This window comes from Lepisosteus oculatus, chromosome 4 (assembly GCF_040954835.1).
Source record: "Lepisosteus oculatus isolate fLepOcu1 chromosome 4, fLepOcu1.hap2, whole genome shotgun sequence".
Taxonomy (NCBI): domain Eukaryota; kingdom Metazoa; phylum Chordata; class Actinopteri; order Semionotiformes; family Lepisosteidae; genus Lepisosteus; species Lepisosteus oculatus.
The window spans coordinates 5,354,780-5,371,514 of NC_090699.1; the positions used below are offsets into that span (position 1 = coordinate 5,354,780).

Consider the following 16,735-nt stretch of genomic DNA (forward strand, 5'->3'; position numbering starts at 1 on the left):
ATATTTAAAAAACAATTCATAGCGACTTTACTGTTCAAAAACTGAAATATTGAAGGTTGTTCAGTGTAAGATGCACATATGAGTTGCTTCACAGGTCAAAGACTATACTGCCCTGATGACCAATAATAATATGGAAACAGCTGTCTATGGCTGCTAACGTATACAAAGCAGATGTTCTTCTTTGTAGAAATGGCAAGTTCATATTAATTCCCAGAACTTACAAATATAATATAAACAACACTTTCATATTAATGTCTTAAGATATTAAACAATACTAGGTCATTTCAAAGAACTGTTCCCTAATGAGTGGGAAGCAGTTCTTACAATAAGAAGCGATCGGAGGCTTGAGGATGGATCCAGATTCAGACAAGGGTAAGCGGTCAGTCAGGCGAGAAGTGCAAAGCAGGTGAAAGTAAAACATGGTCCAGAGTCATAATGAGAAGGCAGGGAAAGCAAGTCCGAGACCAGAGGACAGAAGCAAAAGAACCGCAGGGAGAATCACAGGCAGAAACCAGAAAGTCCACACAAGGTAAACACCACAGAGCAGGGAGATACAGAAATGTGTAAGTCAAGCAAACATTGTCAAAGCATAGAGGTGAATAACAAGAGGATGCCAAGACAAGCAAAGGATAACTATAGCTGCCACAGCATGAGATTATTGTAACTAGCCCTGAGCTGAATGTGAGCAGGTGGGATCTTCTTCTACATCAGGTGGTCAATGGCTGATCAGGGAATCCACCTGTGGGATTAGGGCTCCTGGTGAAATGCAGAGACCTTTAGTGTGAGCAGGTTTGACAATGACAGGAAGGCTTTTTAAATAGTTTTATTATGGTCTTTACATTTTTTATTGTTGTAATTATTGTGAAGCTTCAACACACCTTCACTACAATTTACTTCTGTGAACCATACAGACACCCTGCAGTAAATATTCATAATAAACATCCATTTGTCACAGTATTCCCATGGTCCAATGTAGTGAAGCACAGGGAAATAATTTTCAAACCACCCCTCTCTACCCCACATCATGGCTAATATGTCAACATCCTGTGGTATATTTACAAAGATAAACTTAGGTAATGGTCTCCTGTAAGTAAAGGACAGCTCTGTAACTGCTAGCTTAGTGCTAGCAGTGCTCCCTGTGGTAGGGACCTGTTGGGGTGGGTCAGGCCTATTGTAGTGGTGTCATCTGCAAACTTAATGATGCGGTTGTCGCTGTGTCTTGCTGTGCAGTCGTGAGTGAACAGGGAGTAGAACCTTGGGCTCAGCAGCCTTGTGGGGTTCCAGTGCTCAGGGTGAGTGGTGTTGATGTTTTATTGCCTATCCGCACCACCTGTGGTCTCTCGATAAGAAAGTCCAGGAGATAGTTGCAGAGTTGCACAGACCTAATCCCCTGAGCCTTGTCACCAGTTGACTGGGTATGATGGAATTGAATGCTGAACTGTAGTCCACAAACAGCAGTCTCACATACGAGTTCTTAGTGTCCAGGTGTTCCAAGGCTGTATGTAGAGCCAGGGAGACAGCATCAACCACTGATCTGTTGTTCTGGTAGGCGAACTGCAGGGGGTCCAGGGACTCTGTGATGGAGGAGTTGATGTGTGACAACACCAGCTTCTCCAGGCATTTCATCACCACAGATGTTAATGCTACTGGGCGGTAAACGTTCAGGCACGTCACTTTTGCCTTTTTGGGGAGTGGAACAATAGTGTTTTTTTTAAAACTGGTTGGGACCATGGACTGTGACAGGAAGGAGTTAAAGATGCCCGTAAACACTGTGGTCAGCTGGGCTGCACATGTCCTCAGGACGCGGGTTGGTATTCCATCAGGCCCTGCAGCCTTATGGATTTTCACCCTGCTCAGAGTCTTCTGTACATCCTGCTCTGACATTTGAGAACAAACTGACCCTGCACACTTGGGGTCTTCTCAGCAGTGCCCGTGTTCAGAGCATCAAAGCGGGCATAGAAATGCTTCAGCTCGTACGGCAGGGATGTGTTGTTTGTGTCAATCTCCTGGTTGCAGCCCTTGTAGCCTGTGATTGACTGCAATCACTGCCATAGCCTCCAGGTGTCAGCGCACTGCGTTTCAAGCAGCACTCTGTAGCTCCGTTTGGCGCGTTTTATGGCTTCTTCTAATGCATACCGTGATTTCCTGTACAGCTCATTGTCCCCCAATTTGAATGCGGTGGATCTATCTTTTATTTTATTGCGAATGTCATTGTTGCGAACGGTTTTATTTTATTGCGAACGGTTTCTAATTAGGAAATGACCCAATTTTCTTTTCTGGTACACAAATATCAGTGCAGTATTTAATATAGCTGGTGACCGCATCCGTATACTCATTTAAATCTGTGTTGGGAGCTCTGAATGCGTCCCAGTCTGTATTATCAAAGCAGTCTATTAACCTGCTTTCCGCCTCCTCAGACCAACAACGCACTGACCTCTTCACAATGCTTCAGCTTCTGTTTGTATCCAGGAAGCAACAGGAGAGCGATGTGATCCGACTAACCGAAACTCGGTTTGGGAAGTGCTTTGTATGCTCCTTTTATTCTTGTGTAGCAGTGGTCCAAAATATTGCCTCCTCTTGTTGGTACAGTGACATGCTGAATGTATTTTTGCACTACTTTCCTCAGATTGCAGTGGTTGAAGTCCCTGAATCCAACTGAGACGGCTTCCGGGTGGTAGTTTTCGTGCTTGCTGATTATGTCGTGGAGCTCGCTGTGTGCTGCTTCCTCGCAGGCTTGAGGTTGAATATAAACGGCTGTGATAACAGTGGCGGAAAACTCCCAGGATTTAGAGATTACCTTCATGTTGGTACACCATTTGCTGTTGACCAGGAAGCAAACGCCTCCTCCTTTGTGTTTGCCAGTTGCTTGGTGGCTTCTGTCCATCCGATAAATGGTGAACCCCTTTGGCTGAATGGCGGTGTCTGGGACACATGCATTCAGCCAGGTTTCAGTGAAAGCGTAACCCTCAGGTCTTATTCCGCGTTGATCCGGCAATGTAGCTCATCTATCTTATTGTCCAGTGACTGAACATTAGCTAACAAAATAGACGGCAGCGGTGGTCTGTGCGGACGCCTTCGTAGTCGCACTAGTACGCTGCCTCGTCTCCCACCTGTTGTTGTTGTTCGCCGCATCTTTGTCCGATCCAGCAGGTTGGGTCCGGTACGTGCAAAAAATTGTTTGACAACCCTAAGGAGTCTGTCCTCAGGTTTAAAAGCGTTTGTCTGTCATAAGTAATGAGAGATATTGAGCGTCCAACACAAAACAAGAGTATTAACGTATAAATAAACATTAAAACAATCACACAACAAGAGAGCTTTCTGTAAACCGTCGCTATCTTGCCAGTCCCGGAGATGTTTGCTTACCTGGGAGGTAAGCAATGACTCAACGACTAATTTGAGCCATAAACTGGGATCACGGCAGAGAGAGAAAGCTGACAACGACTTGACTTGACTTGTCTTTCAGGTTTTTATGCCCAGATTCTACAGGAGGCCCAGGTGCCCATCATGGGAAACAGGCAGTGTGGGTGTCTGTATGCTGAGGCCTTTGGAGTGAACAGTATCACTGAAAACATGATCTGTGCAGGAGTACCGGATGGGGGGAATGCCACATGTCTGGTACACACATTTCCTTTTCTTCTATTTGTCTCCTCAACTCTCCTTCTCTTCGACCGCTTAGTGCCTCATATCTCATATCGTCAGATCAATTTTGAAATGGTTTACCCTCTATGATGAGCGTGAATGTTCTCCTTAAGTTCACCTGGGTGCTTGCCAGATGCTCTACTTTCCTGACAACTTCCAAAAATATGTAAGCTAGGTTAAGTGTTAACTGGTTAAATTGTCTCTCTGAGCATGTCTGGTGCACACATGGACTGCCTTCTGGAATGTTTCTGGAAAACACATAGGGTTGCAATGACCGTTAATAATGTAATGGATGGCTACATCTCACTCTCACTTGGAATCAGGACAATAAGGTAATAAGGAAACAGACTGAAAATCCTTTATCATGTTGTCTGTATCAGTGTCTGGAACCCCCCTCTCTCAGTGCATTGTTAATGTACTGTAGTGTACAGTAAGTGTCTGTATTAACCACCACACCTCTCCTCTCTCTCCAGGGAGACTCAGGAGGTCCCCTAGTCTGCAAACAGGGCTCTGCCTGGATTCAGGCTGGTGTTGTGAAATACAGAGATGGCTGTACTCCTTCCAGTCTCCCTGGTGTGTATACCAGGGTGTCCCAGTACCAAGACTGGATTAATGAGCTGGTTTGGTCAGCCACTCCAGGACTGCTTACCTTCACTTCAAATGGCACCGACACTGATAGCAATTTTACTTGTAGCGCACTGGGCACAACTCCAGTTACGCCAAGTGGTAAGTAAATTAAGGAAAAAGAGAAGTATGATTTTTATTCAGATCTTTCAAAGTTCATTTCTTCCTATATATCTTCTTTGGCCTGTTCCTCCAGAGTGTGGAAAGGCGCCCCTCAGTCCCAGGATTGTGGGGGGTGACTCCGCCCCAGAGGGGTACTGGCCCTGGCAGGCCAGCCTACATCATTATGGCCAACACATATGTGGAGGGTCCCTGATCAACCACCAGTGGGTGCTGACAGCTGCACACTGTGTCAATGGGTAAATAAACCAATTAAACTTTGTTCCAAACTTTGTCTTTTGACGGTTGGAGTTAAAGTGTGATCTGGAGGTGGAAGTATATTGATCTGAAGAGATATAATTGAGGATAAGTGTATTTGAGTTACTTTAGACAGAGTTGTACTAATGACCTCTCGCTCTCTCCAGGATCTCTGACGGACGTCAGCTGACAGTGTATCTGGGCAGGCAATCACAACTTGGATCAAACACTCATGAAGTGTCCAGAATGGTCACAATGGTCATCCCGCACCCCGGGTATTCCAATTTCGACAAAGACGTCGCCCTACTTAGACTAAACAAGCCTGTTTCCTTTACTGCCTACATCCAGCCCATCTGTCTGGCAAGCAATATCAGTTCCTTCCAAAACAGCACCCAGTGTTGGGTCACTGGCTGGGGCAACATAGCTGAGGGAGGTGAGCATGCTCTATTGACATAAATCCCTTGTTGAAGAGAAGGCAATGGGTAGGAATGGGGCCTGCTTTATTTGTTAAGCATAGTTGGCAGTTTCCACTGAGGTTTTAATGATTAACTTAAGCTTTCATGCAGGCCCACTGTCTGAGAGATGACAATCTGTCTTGATTTTCAGTGTTTCTGACGGGGAACCAAACCCTACAGGAGGTCCAGCTGTCCATCATTGGGAACAGACAGTGTACCTGTCTTTATAACATGATCCCTGTACCAGACCTCATCACTGACAACATGATCTGTGCTGGAGATCTGGAGGGAGGGAAGGGCTCCTGCCAGGTAAAATTTCTTTTCATTTTCTTGCGCTCTTTCTCACCCTCCATCTTTTCCCGTTGCACACTTGGTGTCTGGAAGTTTCATTCAGGGAGTCTTCAGAAATAAATCCATACAGAAACACATTAGGAAACATACTGAATTGAAATACCAGGCAAAACATTACTCAAAGAATTAAATTGTCTAAAAATCACTGGGAATACCACAACAGTTTAAAATGATGAAAAGGGTAGCACTCACAATCGTCTTTTTCTTTTTATTGTAAGTTCAAATGTATTTTGCTGTTCAGCCTTCTTCAGTGTGTAAATATAAGAAAGGTATTCTTCTCTCCACATTATTCTTTGAAATTGTCTGCCTGTTCTGATGAGTTATAATATTTACAATTACAGAATACAAGGCGATGTACACCTAATTAACAAGTCACCACTGAAGTGTCTTCTCTACTGAAGAAAGGAAAGTCATTGTCTCATTAAAAGCAAAATTAATAGATGTGGAAGACTAGGTCAATACAGGCTCCTTGCAGCAAATAAATCTGAGTTTCAATTATAAATCTTAAACACAAACATTACCACACTCATTTGTAGAGTTTTTTATCATCCCAGTGAAAAACAGTTCAAAAGATGTAGTTATTCACAATTTAATAAAAAATTAGCACATTAAAAAGTGAATTAAGTAACACAAAGAAACAAGTAAAAAATGTTTAAAGACAGTCAATGTCCTCTGTCACGATCGCATTCTTTCTTTCATGCCACCTACAGACCTAATATACAGTAAAGGGCTATCAGGTAATGCATCTGTATTATCTCTCTCTGCAGGGAGACTCAGGGGGACCCCTGGTCTGTAAGCAGGGCTCAAGCTGGGTTCAGGCTGGTGTTGTGAGTTTTGCAGTGGGCTGTGCCCGTCCCAGTTTCCCTTCAGTGTTCGCCAGGGTGTCCCGGTTTCAGGACTGGATCAATGAACAGGTGGGGTCTGCCACTCCAGGTCTTCTGACCTTCTCCTCCAATAGCACAGACCCTGACAGCAATGTAACCTGCAGTTCATTGAATCCAGATCCCACTCCTGTACCTTCTCCAATTTCACCTGGTGGTAGGTGCCATTTTATTTCAGTCTGCTACTCAAGTTTGCTTTCGGTCAACAGACCCTTTTTAACTTTCTCTCTCTATCCTGTTCATGCAGAATGTGGGCAAGCACGCCTTAATCCAAGGATCGTAGGGGGTGACTCTGCTCCAGCAGGGTACTGGCCCTGGCAGGCAAGCCTACAATATTATGGGTTCCATATCTGTGGAGGGTCCCTGATCAACCAACAGTGGGTGCTGACAGCCGCACACTGCACATACGGGTAATTAAACCCGTTTAAACCTCTTGTATCTTGGTGGTTTAAAAATAGGTCTGTGAAACATGCTGTATGAACTTCAATCAGAGCACAACTGACTAATGACATTTCTCATTATAGGATTAACTCCATGATGGTGCAGGTGTATCTGGGCAAGGAAAGTCAGGAGGGCTCTAACCCCAACCAAGTGTCCAGAGGGGTTGAAAGGATCATCTTGCACCCCAACTTTGATTATATGACTTTAAACAATGACATTGCCCTACTGAAACTGAGCAGCCCTGTCAGATTCACAGACTACATTCAGCCCATCTGTCTGGCAGCTAACAGCAGCTCCTTCCACACTGGGACCAGCTGCTGGGTCACTGGCTGGGGAAACATAGCGGAGGGTGGTGAGTGTATCTCACTTATGTTTACTGCTTTTCTAAAACAGACACTACTTGAGGGTTTTTAGGTATACAAAATCAGGAAGACTAATGGTGACAGTATATTTGTAAACGAGATTCATTTTCCCTGTGGCAAGCTGACAGGCTGAAACCCAAGTGCAGAACTTTCTAAGTCTCTGAGAGATCTTGAGAGTTGAGAAGGCAGTGGGACTGACTGCCAGAAAGTTGGGTGAGAGCTACCTGGAGAGAGGGCAATGGCTCGAGAAGCAGAAGACTCCCACAGGAACATAAAGTAGTGGTCAAATTGTTGTGATAATACCAGAGAAGCAATTATCATGGCTTACAGTGTAGGTCCCAGTGGTTGTGTGGTGTTGGATTGCTGGAGAGGGAAGTGTTTGTTATGTTATCGGTGTTATGTCATTCCCAGGCTGGAGAGACTGCAACATTACCACAAGCAATCGTATTCCTCCGCAGTAGCTCCTATTCGAACATGCTCATGCGGTCCATTCATCCACCTATCCCCCTGTCAATCAGACACCTAATCACCCCATTAATCTAATCCAGATTCCCTATTTAATCCATGGGATGCCATCGGAAAGGGGGTCTGTCATTGAGCTACCCAGATAGTGCTATACTCAGCTCTGCTCTAAGATATGTAGAAGCCTGAAAACCTGAAACCCTAAAACCTGAGACCTGGAGCCTAAACCTAAAACCTGCCAATATCCCAGTATAAAGCACAGATCCCGCAATGTCATTCCTGCATCCATCTACCTGCTTGAAACATTGGTCTTCTATGACCTTTGTCCACCATAACAAAGCACATCTCTGTTCATCCTTTGATCCTCTCCACCAGGCTCCTGCAATTGGACTCCCAGTCCCATCTGTGAGCCATGGCTGTCAGCTACCGTTAGAGACGACGTAACATGTTAATGGTGGATCTTAGCCAGCAATCAGACATATTTAGCTTGGGAATTTATTATCTGTCTTGTCTTCCAGTAAGTCTGCCAAATAACAAGACCCTACAAGAAGTTCAACTGCCCATCATTGGAAAGAGTCAGTGTGGTTGTATAAGTAACTTGACCTTTGGTGTGAACTTCATCACTGACAACATGATCTGTGCTGGAGTGCTGGATAACAGGAAGAGCCCCTGCAATGTATGAACACTTTGTCTTTTTCTTATCCTTATCCTCCAATACTCTCTTCTTCAGTTAAACTGTTGAGAATGTTTTCTATAATTATATATATAACAACTTTATCTCTCTGTTTCCAGGGAGACTCAGGGGGGCCCCTGGTCTGTAAGCAGGGCTCTGCCTGGGTCCAGGCCGGTATTGTGAGTTTTGGTTATGGCTGTGCCCAGCCCAGTATCCCAGAGGTGTACACCAGGGTGTCCCAGTACCAGGACTGGATCAACAGGCAGGTGGAGATGGCCACTCCAGGATTTGTCCATTTTGATTCCAATGGCATGGATCCTGACAGCAGTTTTACTTGCCCTTCAACAGCTGGTGCACTTGCAAGTGAGTAAAAGCCAAGATATGTCTCAGAAGAACATGACAGAGACCAGAATGAAAGATGTTCATGTAAATATTTTTATCCATCAACACTGATGGCCTCTAAAAATAATCACTAGGAAGTCAAAGCGAGGTATTCTGGAATATTAAGTATTATTAGTGTTATACCTACTCACAGCAACATTTACTTTCTTCTCAAAAGTGCCTCGGTCTCGACAGCACATTTATTGTGAAAGCCCTCCATTCCCCTGTGAAATTCCTCAGGCCAATGAAAAATAATTAAGAGCTCAGGACTGACTATATTAAGGGCAATTAAAAATGCTTTGAAATGTTTTGCAACTACAACCAGTTCCTGATGAACATCAGTGGCTAATTCCATAATCCTGCTGGCAACTGTATTTGCAGACAAACTTATGCCTTCAAACACTTTCTTTTTATCGGGGAAAAAAATCTTGCTTGCCTTTATAAAGCAATCTTTTATGAACTGGCCTTCTGTGTACGGTTGCTGTCATTTCACTGATGATGAGGCTTGCTCTTATGGAATCTTCACTTGATTTGTTAATATTTGTGAAAAAGTTTCGTTTTGCAAGAGCTGCTTTGAGTTGCTGAACTTTTTCATCTCGCCTGTTGCCAGTTATCTCTTTATACCGTTCTCGATGCATCCTGTCGTAATGTAATACATACATACGTAATGTATGCATTGTACTCCTTTAGCACCGGAATAGATTGCAGACAAACGAGACACTGGATTTTATCCTTCATCTCTGTGACAAAATATAAATGTTTCCCCACTTGGAAAATTCATTTTTCTTATGCAATCGTTCTCGGCGATGATGATATTATTGACGGTTAATAAAAGCATAAATATACTACCTATTGTTAGACAGTAAAATATTTTAGTAGCCCCAACTACTGTCAGTAGCTAGCATGTACGAATTAGAATTTTAATTACATACTAACTAGAACTGTTGCTTAGGTAACAAATGGTAAATTCACTGGAAATAAAAATAATAGCGGCATAAAAAATAAGAAAAATAATATTTCTATGGCGATTATTGAAAATGAATCCATAGAACACAAAATGTATTGTAAGATCACCCGTGGGAGGATCATCAACAAGAGGCATTTCCATAATGATAGTCTTAAAATACTCTGAATGGACCTGAGCAAGATGGCCATGAGAAAAAGTCAGCTGATCTATCAAAGGAAGGGCCCTCACCAACAATATAGAAAACAGTAGAAGTTTATGAGGAAGCAAAATATATAAATGACCCAGAAGAGCTCAGCGGCGCAGAAGCTAGTAAGTGGATGCGAGAAGGCGGAAGGCATGGAATGGATAGCAAAATTTGTACCGAGTTGGGATTTAAGGAATAACGGAACTGGAACGAAAATGGATATCGGTTTACGGAGTGTGATTCAGGACAGGTGGTGGAACTTTATTAGTCACTTTTTGTTAGTCCAAGTGAGTCATTGCTGGCCGCAGATAATTACTTCTGAGTGTCTGCGTGTTTGAGACCCCTGTACTAGACGGTGTAACATCTGATGAAATGCAGCAGACTGGAGATGGGAGGCTGAATCCAACTGAGAACACTGAGGGTGATGTGTGAGAGATTCCAAAGCTGAAGCTAAGGTCTAAAGCTGTAGGTTTCACTGGGTGAAATTGTGAAGTGTGATCCATGGGAGAAATCCAAGAGACAGGCCAGGCAGAAACATTAAGGACAGTCCAAAAGCAAGGTTAGAACAGTCAGGGTTGAAGCACGTGAGAAACCAGCAACAGAGCAAGGGAAGTCCTGAAACAAGATCCAAATCAAGAGAGCGGCAAGCCGGAGAAAGACAACAAGAGAGCATAAAGTTAGACAACATCGAGACTAGTGAACCCCCTATGACTAAGCGAGTAAGACTGTCATCACAGGTCTTAAATATCCGCAGTGATCAAGGTAGGTAATGCTTAATTGTGCATAAGTGAAGTGCAATGTTTTTCTTTTTTTTTGTAATCGAATAATGTAAAATGTTTTTCTTTTCTTCTTTTTTGGTTTGCATTCTATTTAAATATACAGGAGTGCTGGGTGTCCATAAAAACTTTCCCTCAGGGGACAATAAAATCTTATCTTATCAGTGGAACTCACCTCTGTCCCAATCACATTGTTACGGCAACCGATGAGTTAAGAGGCAGTGCAGGCTTGTTTGGTGACAGAGGCTCTTCGGGCGTACAAACTGGAATTTCAGTGATAGATGGGCTCAATCACCTCCTCTAATCTTTCACTTCTATGTTCTTACTGGGCAACATGACAAGTTCAACCAGACAGAATGTCAGTCACTCATGCAATAGATACCTGGCTATTGTAGAGCTCAAGTCCGATAGAGGAACCTTAGGTTGATGTACTTGTAAGTTGGCCAAGAGCAATTGGTTTTGTAATTTCTTTATGTAGGATGTGATGAAATGAGTTCACCCAAGCCTATGAATGACTCTTGTCTTGGGCCTACATTTACCTTCAGTGAACAGAATGAATTGTCTCTACAACCTGTATTAAGGTAACCTACACTAAGAAAAGTACAGAAAAATAAGTAGAAAATAAGTAGAAACACTTGCAGTATAAACACCCACTAAATGCTGAGGGTGATATGTAAAAATCACACAGAATCACACAACCAGGGAGATTGCACAAGCTGGAAACTTGAGCCTGCTCCACCTGTAGTTGACTCTTTTCTCTCAATACATCTTTAAGCTCAAGTTTGCGGGAGACCCAGACTCAACCCACTACTCATTGGGGGTCAGTATGCCCAGGAGGAGTACTGGCCCTGGATGGTCAGCCTGCATCAGAACGGGAATTATGTGTGTGGAGGGACCCTCATTGCCAGCGACTGGGTGATGACAGCTGCACAGTGCTTACCCAGGTAGAACCAGATCCTTTTCAAATTACTTGTTACTTGTATTTGCTTTCACATTTTACTATAGTCTATTTTCATTTCATCATTCCACAATCCCACTGCCTATTGCGAACATATGAGTCTCTTATCCTGATTGTGACACAGCTGTGTCTAAAATGTGATCTTCACATTGCTGGATAGCTTATTCCAATCTCTCAAAACCTTTTCGGTAAAGAAGTGTCTCCTGTTCTCAGTGCGTTTTCCCCAGTAGTTTTATACTTGTGTCCTCTGGTTAAAGTGTCACTGCTGAATAGCATATTGCCTTAAAAATTATGTTAGACTAATGATTGGTTATGATTTTATACACTCTCCCTGTGGTATTTGAATTTATGTCAATCATGTGTATATAACCTGTCTCTCTTATTCTCCATCGGTCTCCTGTCTCTCCAGCCCAGTCAATGTCAGTGAATGGACTGTGGGTCTGGGATTGACGATCCGCAACATCTCTTATGCCTTCAAAAGATCGGTGGGGGTTCTGGATGTTACCACCAGCAGCCTCAGTGGCTCCAACATCGCCCTCCTGAGATTGGACACGAATGTCTCCTACACTGGCTTCATCCTGCCCATTTGCTTGGCAGGGGAAAGTGTCTCCTTCCCCACTGGCACCGAATGCTGGGTTACCAGCTGGGACAAAGTGTGGGGTACGTAAATGAATTAAATTTAACCTTGAGGGTTAAGAAGAAGGTTGCAAGTTGCCCAGTGCTGACTGTTGTATCCCAGACATAGGTGTCTCACATTGACTGATCACGGCCAGTGGTGCAACCAGTAGGAATGGTCATGGGGGGAACTAGCAATATTTTACGCTACAAAGGATCAGTGTCCCATTTTGAGATAAGAAAAGTCCCAGTAGCCACTAAAATCCTATCTCCATATTGTTTTTTTCCAGAAAATCTGGTTCTGAAAGAAGTGAAAATGAAAATCACCCCTTGTGAGAATGTGTCCTCCACTGACAGCATCTGCACAGAGCCACTGAACCTGGAGCAGGTAAGAAATCAATGAATCATAATCTATCCATATGCTCAACCTGTATCTGTCTCTTTCTCACATTCTGTTTTGCTCTTCCTGCAGAGAGACTCAGGCAGTCCTTTGGTCTGTAAGCAGGGTTCTGTCTGGATTCAGGCCAGTGTCATTGATGTTAACCAGACAGCCATCACTGGCAACCGCAGTAGCACCGCTGTACGTGCCCTCAGCCCAGGGGTGTTCACCAGGGTATCTCGGTATGAAAGCTTCCTGAGGAGCATTGTGGGCTCCAGCCTGCCACTCGTAGACAACACCACTGTAACTCCAACCACAACAGCACCGGTATCCACTGCTCCCTCTACTGCTACAGCACCAGTGTCCACTGCCTCCTCTACTACTACAGCACCAGAGACCACTGCTACCTCTACTACTACAGCACCAGTGTCCACTGCCTCCTCTACTACTACAGCACCAGTGTCCACTGCCTCCTCTACTACTACAGCACCAGTGTCCACTGCTACCTCTACTACTACAGCACCAGTGTCCACTGCTCCCTCTACTACAACAACATCAATGACTACAACAACTACTGCAGCCCCCCGTGAGTACAATACCAGACATTTCTGACAAGAATGTAATAAGACCCAAATTAGCCCTTTGGCTCACCTGGGCTTCTTTCATTTCTCCCATTTTTCCTTTCTGTCAGCGCTATAGATCGAACATCAAATTCCAAAAGTTTGAGGAGCCAAATCTATAGCTAAGGCAGATCTCAAGTCCCCGTGGTTTTCTAGCCATGGGTCTCACAGGGGTCACTGACAGGGTTGAACTGTAACGCTAATGGCAGCACCTAATCTCTTGCCAATTTTGCTTCAAAGATTGAAAAGATGCCAAAGGGTCATCACTCGCAGAACGTTCAGTCCCCCTTCCTCAGTCTGATCTTCTTCTTCTTCTTCTTTTTCACAGCCTTAGTCCCAGACTGTCCTGGGGTCAGCTGCTTTGGTTGCTCTTCTCCACTTGTCTCTGTCGAGCACATCTTCCTCACTCACTTCACATACCTCCATATCTTTTCTCATACAATCTATCCATCTCTTTCTAGGCCTGCCTCTTCCTCTGTTACCTTCCACCTCAAATTCCATTACCCTCTTTGTTACTTCCTCAACGTCCCTCCTCATGATATGTCCATACCACCGTAACCTCGCCTCTCGCATCTTCTCAACCACATCCACCACCCTACATCGTCTACGGATTTCTTCATTTCTGATCTTAGCCTTCATTGAAATCTGCAGAATCCATCTCAACATCCTCATTTCAGTTCTTCTCATCAAGTTCTCTTCCCTCTTTCCAACTGCCAAGCATTCAGCTCCATATAGTAGTACAGGTCTAATCACAGTCTTGTACATTTTGCACTTTAACTTTCTGGGAATTTTCCTGTCACAGATTATTCCAGTTATTTCTCTCCACTTGTTCCATCCAGCTTTCACTCTTTGTTTTACTGCCTCCAGTGTTTCTCCTCCCTTTACCAGTTTTGATCCAAGGTATTTAAAGTCATCAACTTGTTTCAGTTTTCCTCCATTTGTCTTCTCAACATTGGTCATAGTATCTCCTCTTCTCTCCATTACCATTATTTCAGATTGTTCTGCATTCATTTTCAGTCCACCCTTTTCCAGACTCCTCTGCCATTTGAACACTTTCTCCTGTAGTTCTACTTCTGAATCTGCCATCAGTGCCACATCATCAGCAAAGATGAGTTCCCAAGGAACTTCTGTTCTTACCTCCTCTGTCAGTGTGTCAATAATGTTTATGAAAAGGAAAGGACTTAGTGCTGATGACTTTCTAAAATCAGTGAAAGTTAATGATTAAAGAACTCATTATTTTCTATTTTTGATAGTGAAGGACAAGTAGAAATTGAAAACTGCATCGAATGAAATCCTACTTTCAACCAACCACCAACCTCTCACATAACTCCAATCCCCAGTTGTTCTGGCTTGCCAAATGCTTCTTTATACCACTATGTGATGATCAGGAAATGGATTTGCAAATATTCGATTTGCAGATTTTATCCAGGCCCAGGCACCACAAGATGTGTGGTCTCAAAAGATACCATCCACTACCATCACTACTGATGTAGTTGTAGTGCTACAGAGGATATCCTGCATATTCTGTTGTAAAGAGGCCTGTGCGATTAAACTCAATGAAATGGCTGACACGTCACAGAATAAACAAAAGATAACAGAGGAAATGTGCTGAAACAACTGTAAATTTGGTTCAACATGCTATGCAAGAGACAAGATGTCAGAAATATGTGCCTAGTCTAGAGGAACCCAAATCCAGTCCTCAAGAAAAGCTGTTCAGCAGGTTTTATAGTTTTCTTTTAATTTCCATCTTATACAGAACATGAAAAGACTTCAGCACGTCAAACTAAGAAAATAATTTCAATTCAGTTCAATTAGGTAATTAGAGGTGGAAGGAAAACCAGAGACTGGAGTTGTGCCCTCTGGTCTGGTCCCTCTAGAGTTGACTGCTGTGTCTTCGTGTCTTGCAGTAAATATCTGTGGGAGACCCAAAATAAACACGCCTCTCCTTGGGGGTCAGCCAGCTTTAGAGGGGTCCTGGCCCTGGATGGTCAGCCTGCACCAGAATGGCAGACATGCGTGTGGAGGAACCATCATCGCCAGCAACTGGGTATTGACAGCTGCACAGTGCTTACCCAGGTAAAGACAACAAGAATCTAACCAGCCCCTGGTGTTGAAACAGTGCTTCTTCACGGGCTGCTGATGAAACCACAGTATGAATTAGTCATTAGTCACAATAACATGGATGTCCTTCCCCAACCAAAACCTGGTGCTGATCTAGAAGTGACCACAGATATTAGCACTCGAGTCAATGCAGGAACGGCACTGGGAAAAGGTGACACAGAGCCAGATGTACAATGCAGAAGTCCGTATCCGATGGAGGGCTCTCTTTAACAAAAGCCTTTCTGACTGAGGTCAGCTCATCCGGTTGTACAAGTCTCCAGACAGTATGGCGGCATCTTAGCCAAATGGGGATCACTGCTTTGTCTTTTCTCAATGTAAAAACAATGGTGCTCTGAAATGAACCCTTTTTTAAAAAAAAAGTATGCATCATTTCAAGCAGGAGAACTTATTGCAGGAATATCTGCAAAGGGCTGGAAGAGCTTCTTAGTTACAGTGATTTGTGGCTGGGCGGTGGGCATTAATGTAACTACACAGAGAGAAATGGAACAAACTCAGCACTGTATCTAAGACAGAGGCGTGTTACAAAGGAATAGGAAGTCTGACATGAAACAACAAGATGTTAGTTGATTTGTTGAAAATATTACTATTTGGTAGCCTTCACGAACAAATCAGCCAGAATAGCTGGCTCTTAGAAACATCATTCAGATTATTTTTCACTGGGAGAGAAGCGAAATGATAATTTTGTCTTAGAATTCTTGGACAGCATATTTACAACAAAATCAGATATTTCAACTATGAATTAACATCTCCTCAGTATACAATACACATAATCTTTTATTGACTAGGTAAACTTGATTCTACACAGAGTAACACCGATTTCAAGTACAGAAAATACAGAAAGGAAGTAATATTTTAGCTTCTTTAGCTTACTACTTAAGACAATCTGTCTATGAAAGAGACATTTTTTACTTTGAACTGAGTAAACAAGAAGGTTGCGTGTTAAGTGCAGCTGATTCACTTTACTGATGGCCATGATAGTGGAAGTCTAGCATTAAACTCTACATACAAAGACATGTAAATATAGCTTGTACAACTTTCTCTCTACCATTCCAGCTCTGTAAATCTCAGCGAATGGAGGGTCTATGTAGGAAGACTGAAGCAAAATGGTTCGAACCCCTTTGAGAGATCCCTGAGGGTCCTGGATGTTAAATCCAGCCAGCAAGGTGGCACCAACATTGCCCTCCTGAAACTGGATGCCAATATCTCCATCACTGACTACACCCTACCAGCCTGTCTGGCAGGGGAGGGAATCTCATTTGCTCCTGGCACTAAGTGTTGGGTCACCGGCTGGGGCAACACAGCTGGGACAGGTGAGTCTGGGATATAAGGTCAAAAAGTTCAGGGTTAGAAATTGGGATAGAACTTTCACAGCGTGGGGAGTGCTGTTTTATCATTGATCAAGGTACTTCTTTTAAACTGGTCCATCCTGCACAGCTGTGTACAGGCGTACCAGAATTCCTTGCGGTGGGGCTCCCCAGTTCCCCACTGT

At 43.6% G+C, this 16,735-nt stretch overlaps 1 protein-coding gene across 2 annotated transcripts in view; it reads left to right on the forward strand.

The window, feature by feature from the left end:
* The window catches only part of LOC102695703 (ovochymase-like), a 35,736-nt gene that overhangs the window by 15,821 nt on the left and 3,180 nt on the right, over positions 1–16,735 (forward strand). Inside the window, exons 17-32 of one of the 2 annotated variants that reach the window (XM_069187936.1) lie at positions 3,464–3,615; positions 4,113–4,365; positions 4,460–4,622; positions 4,788–5,053; positions 5,227–5,384; positions 6,194–6,464; positions 6,555–6,717; positions 6,832–7,100; positions 8,091–8,248; positions 8,365–8,608; positions 11,329–11,497; positions 11,921–12,171; positions 12,417–12,514; positions 12,599–13,091; positions 15,033–15,201; positions 16,300–16,556. In XM_069187936.1, coding sequence (XP_069044037.1) covers positions 3,464–3,615; positions 4,113–4,365; positions 4,460–4,622; positions 4,788–5,053; positions 5,227–5,384; positions 6,194–6,464; positions 6,555–6,717; positions 6,832–7,100; positions 8,091–8,248; positions 8,365–8,608; positions 11,329–11,497; positions 11,921–12,171; positions 12,417–12,514; positions 12,599–13,091; positions 15,033–15,201; positions 16,300–16,556 — 3,534 coding nt within the window. The remainder of the gene's footprint in view (positions 1–3,463; positions 3,616–4,112; positions 4,366–4,459; positions 4,623–4,787; positions 5,054–5,226; positions 5,385–6,193; positions 6,465–6,554; positions 6,718–6,831; positions 7,101–8,090; positions 8,249–8,364; positions 8,609–11,328; positions 11,498–11,920; positions 12,172–12,416; positions 12,515–12,598; positions 13,092–15,032; positions 15,202–16,299; positions 16,557–16,735) is intronic. The other variant, XM_069187937.1, reaches the window with a different exon arrangement.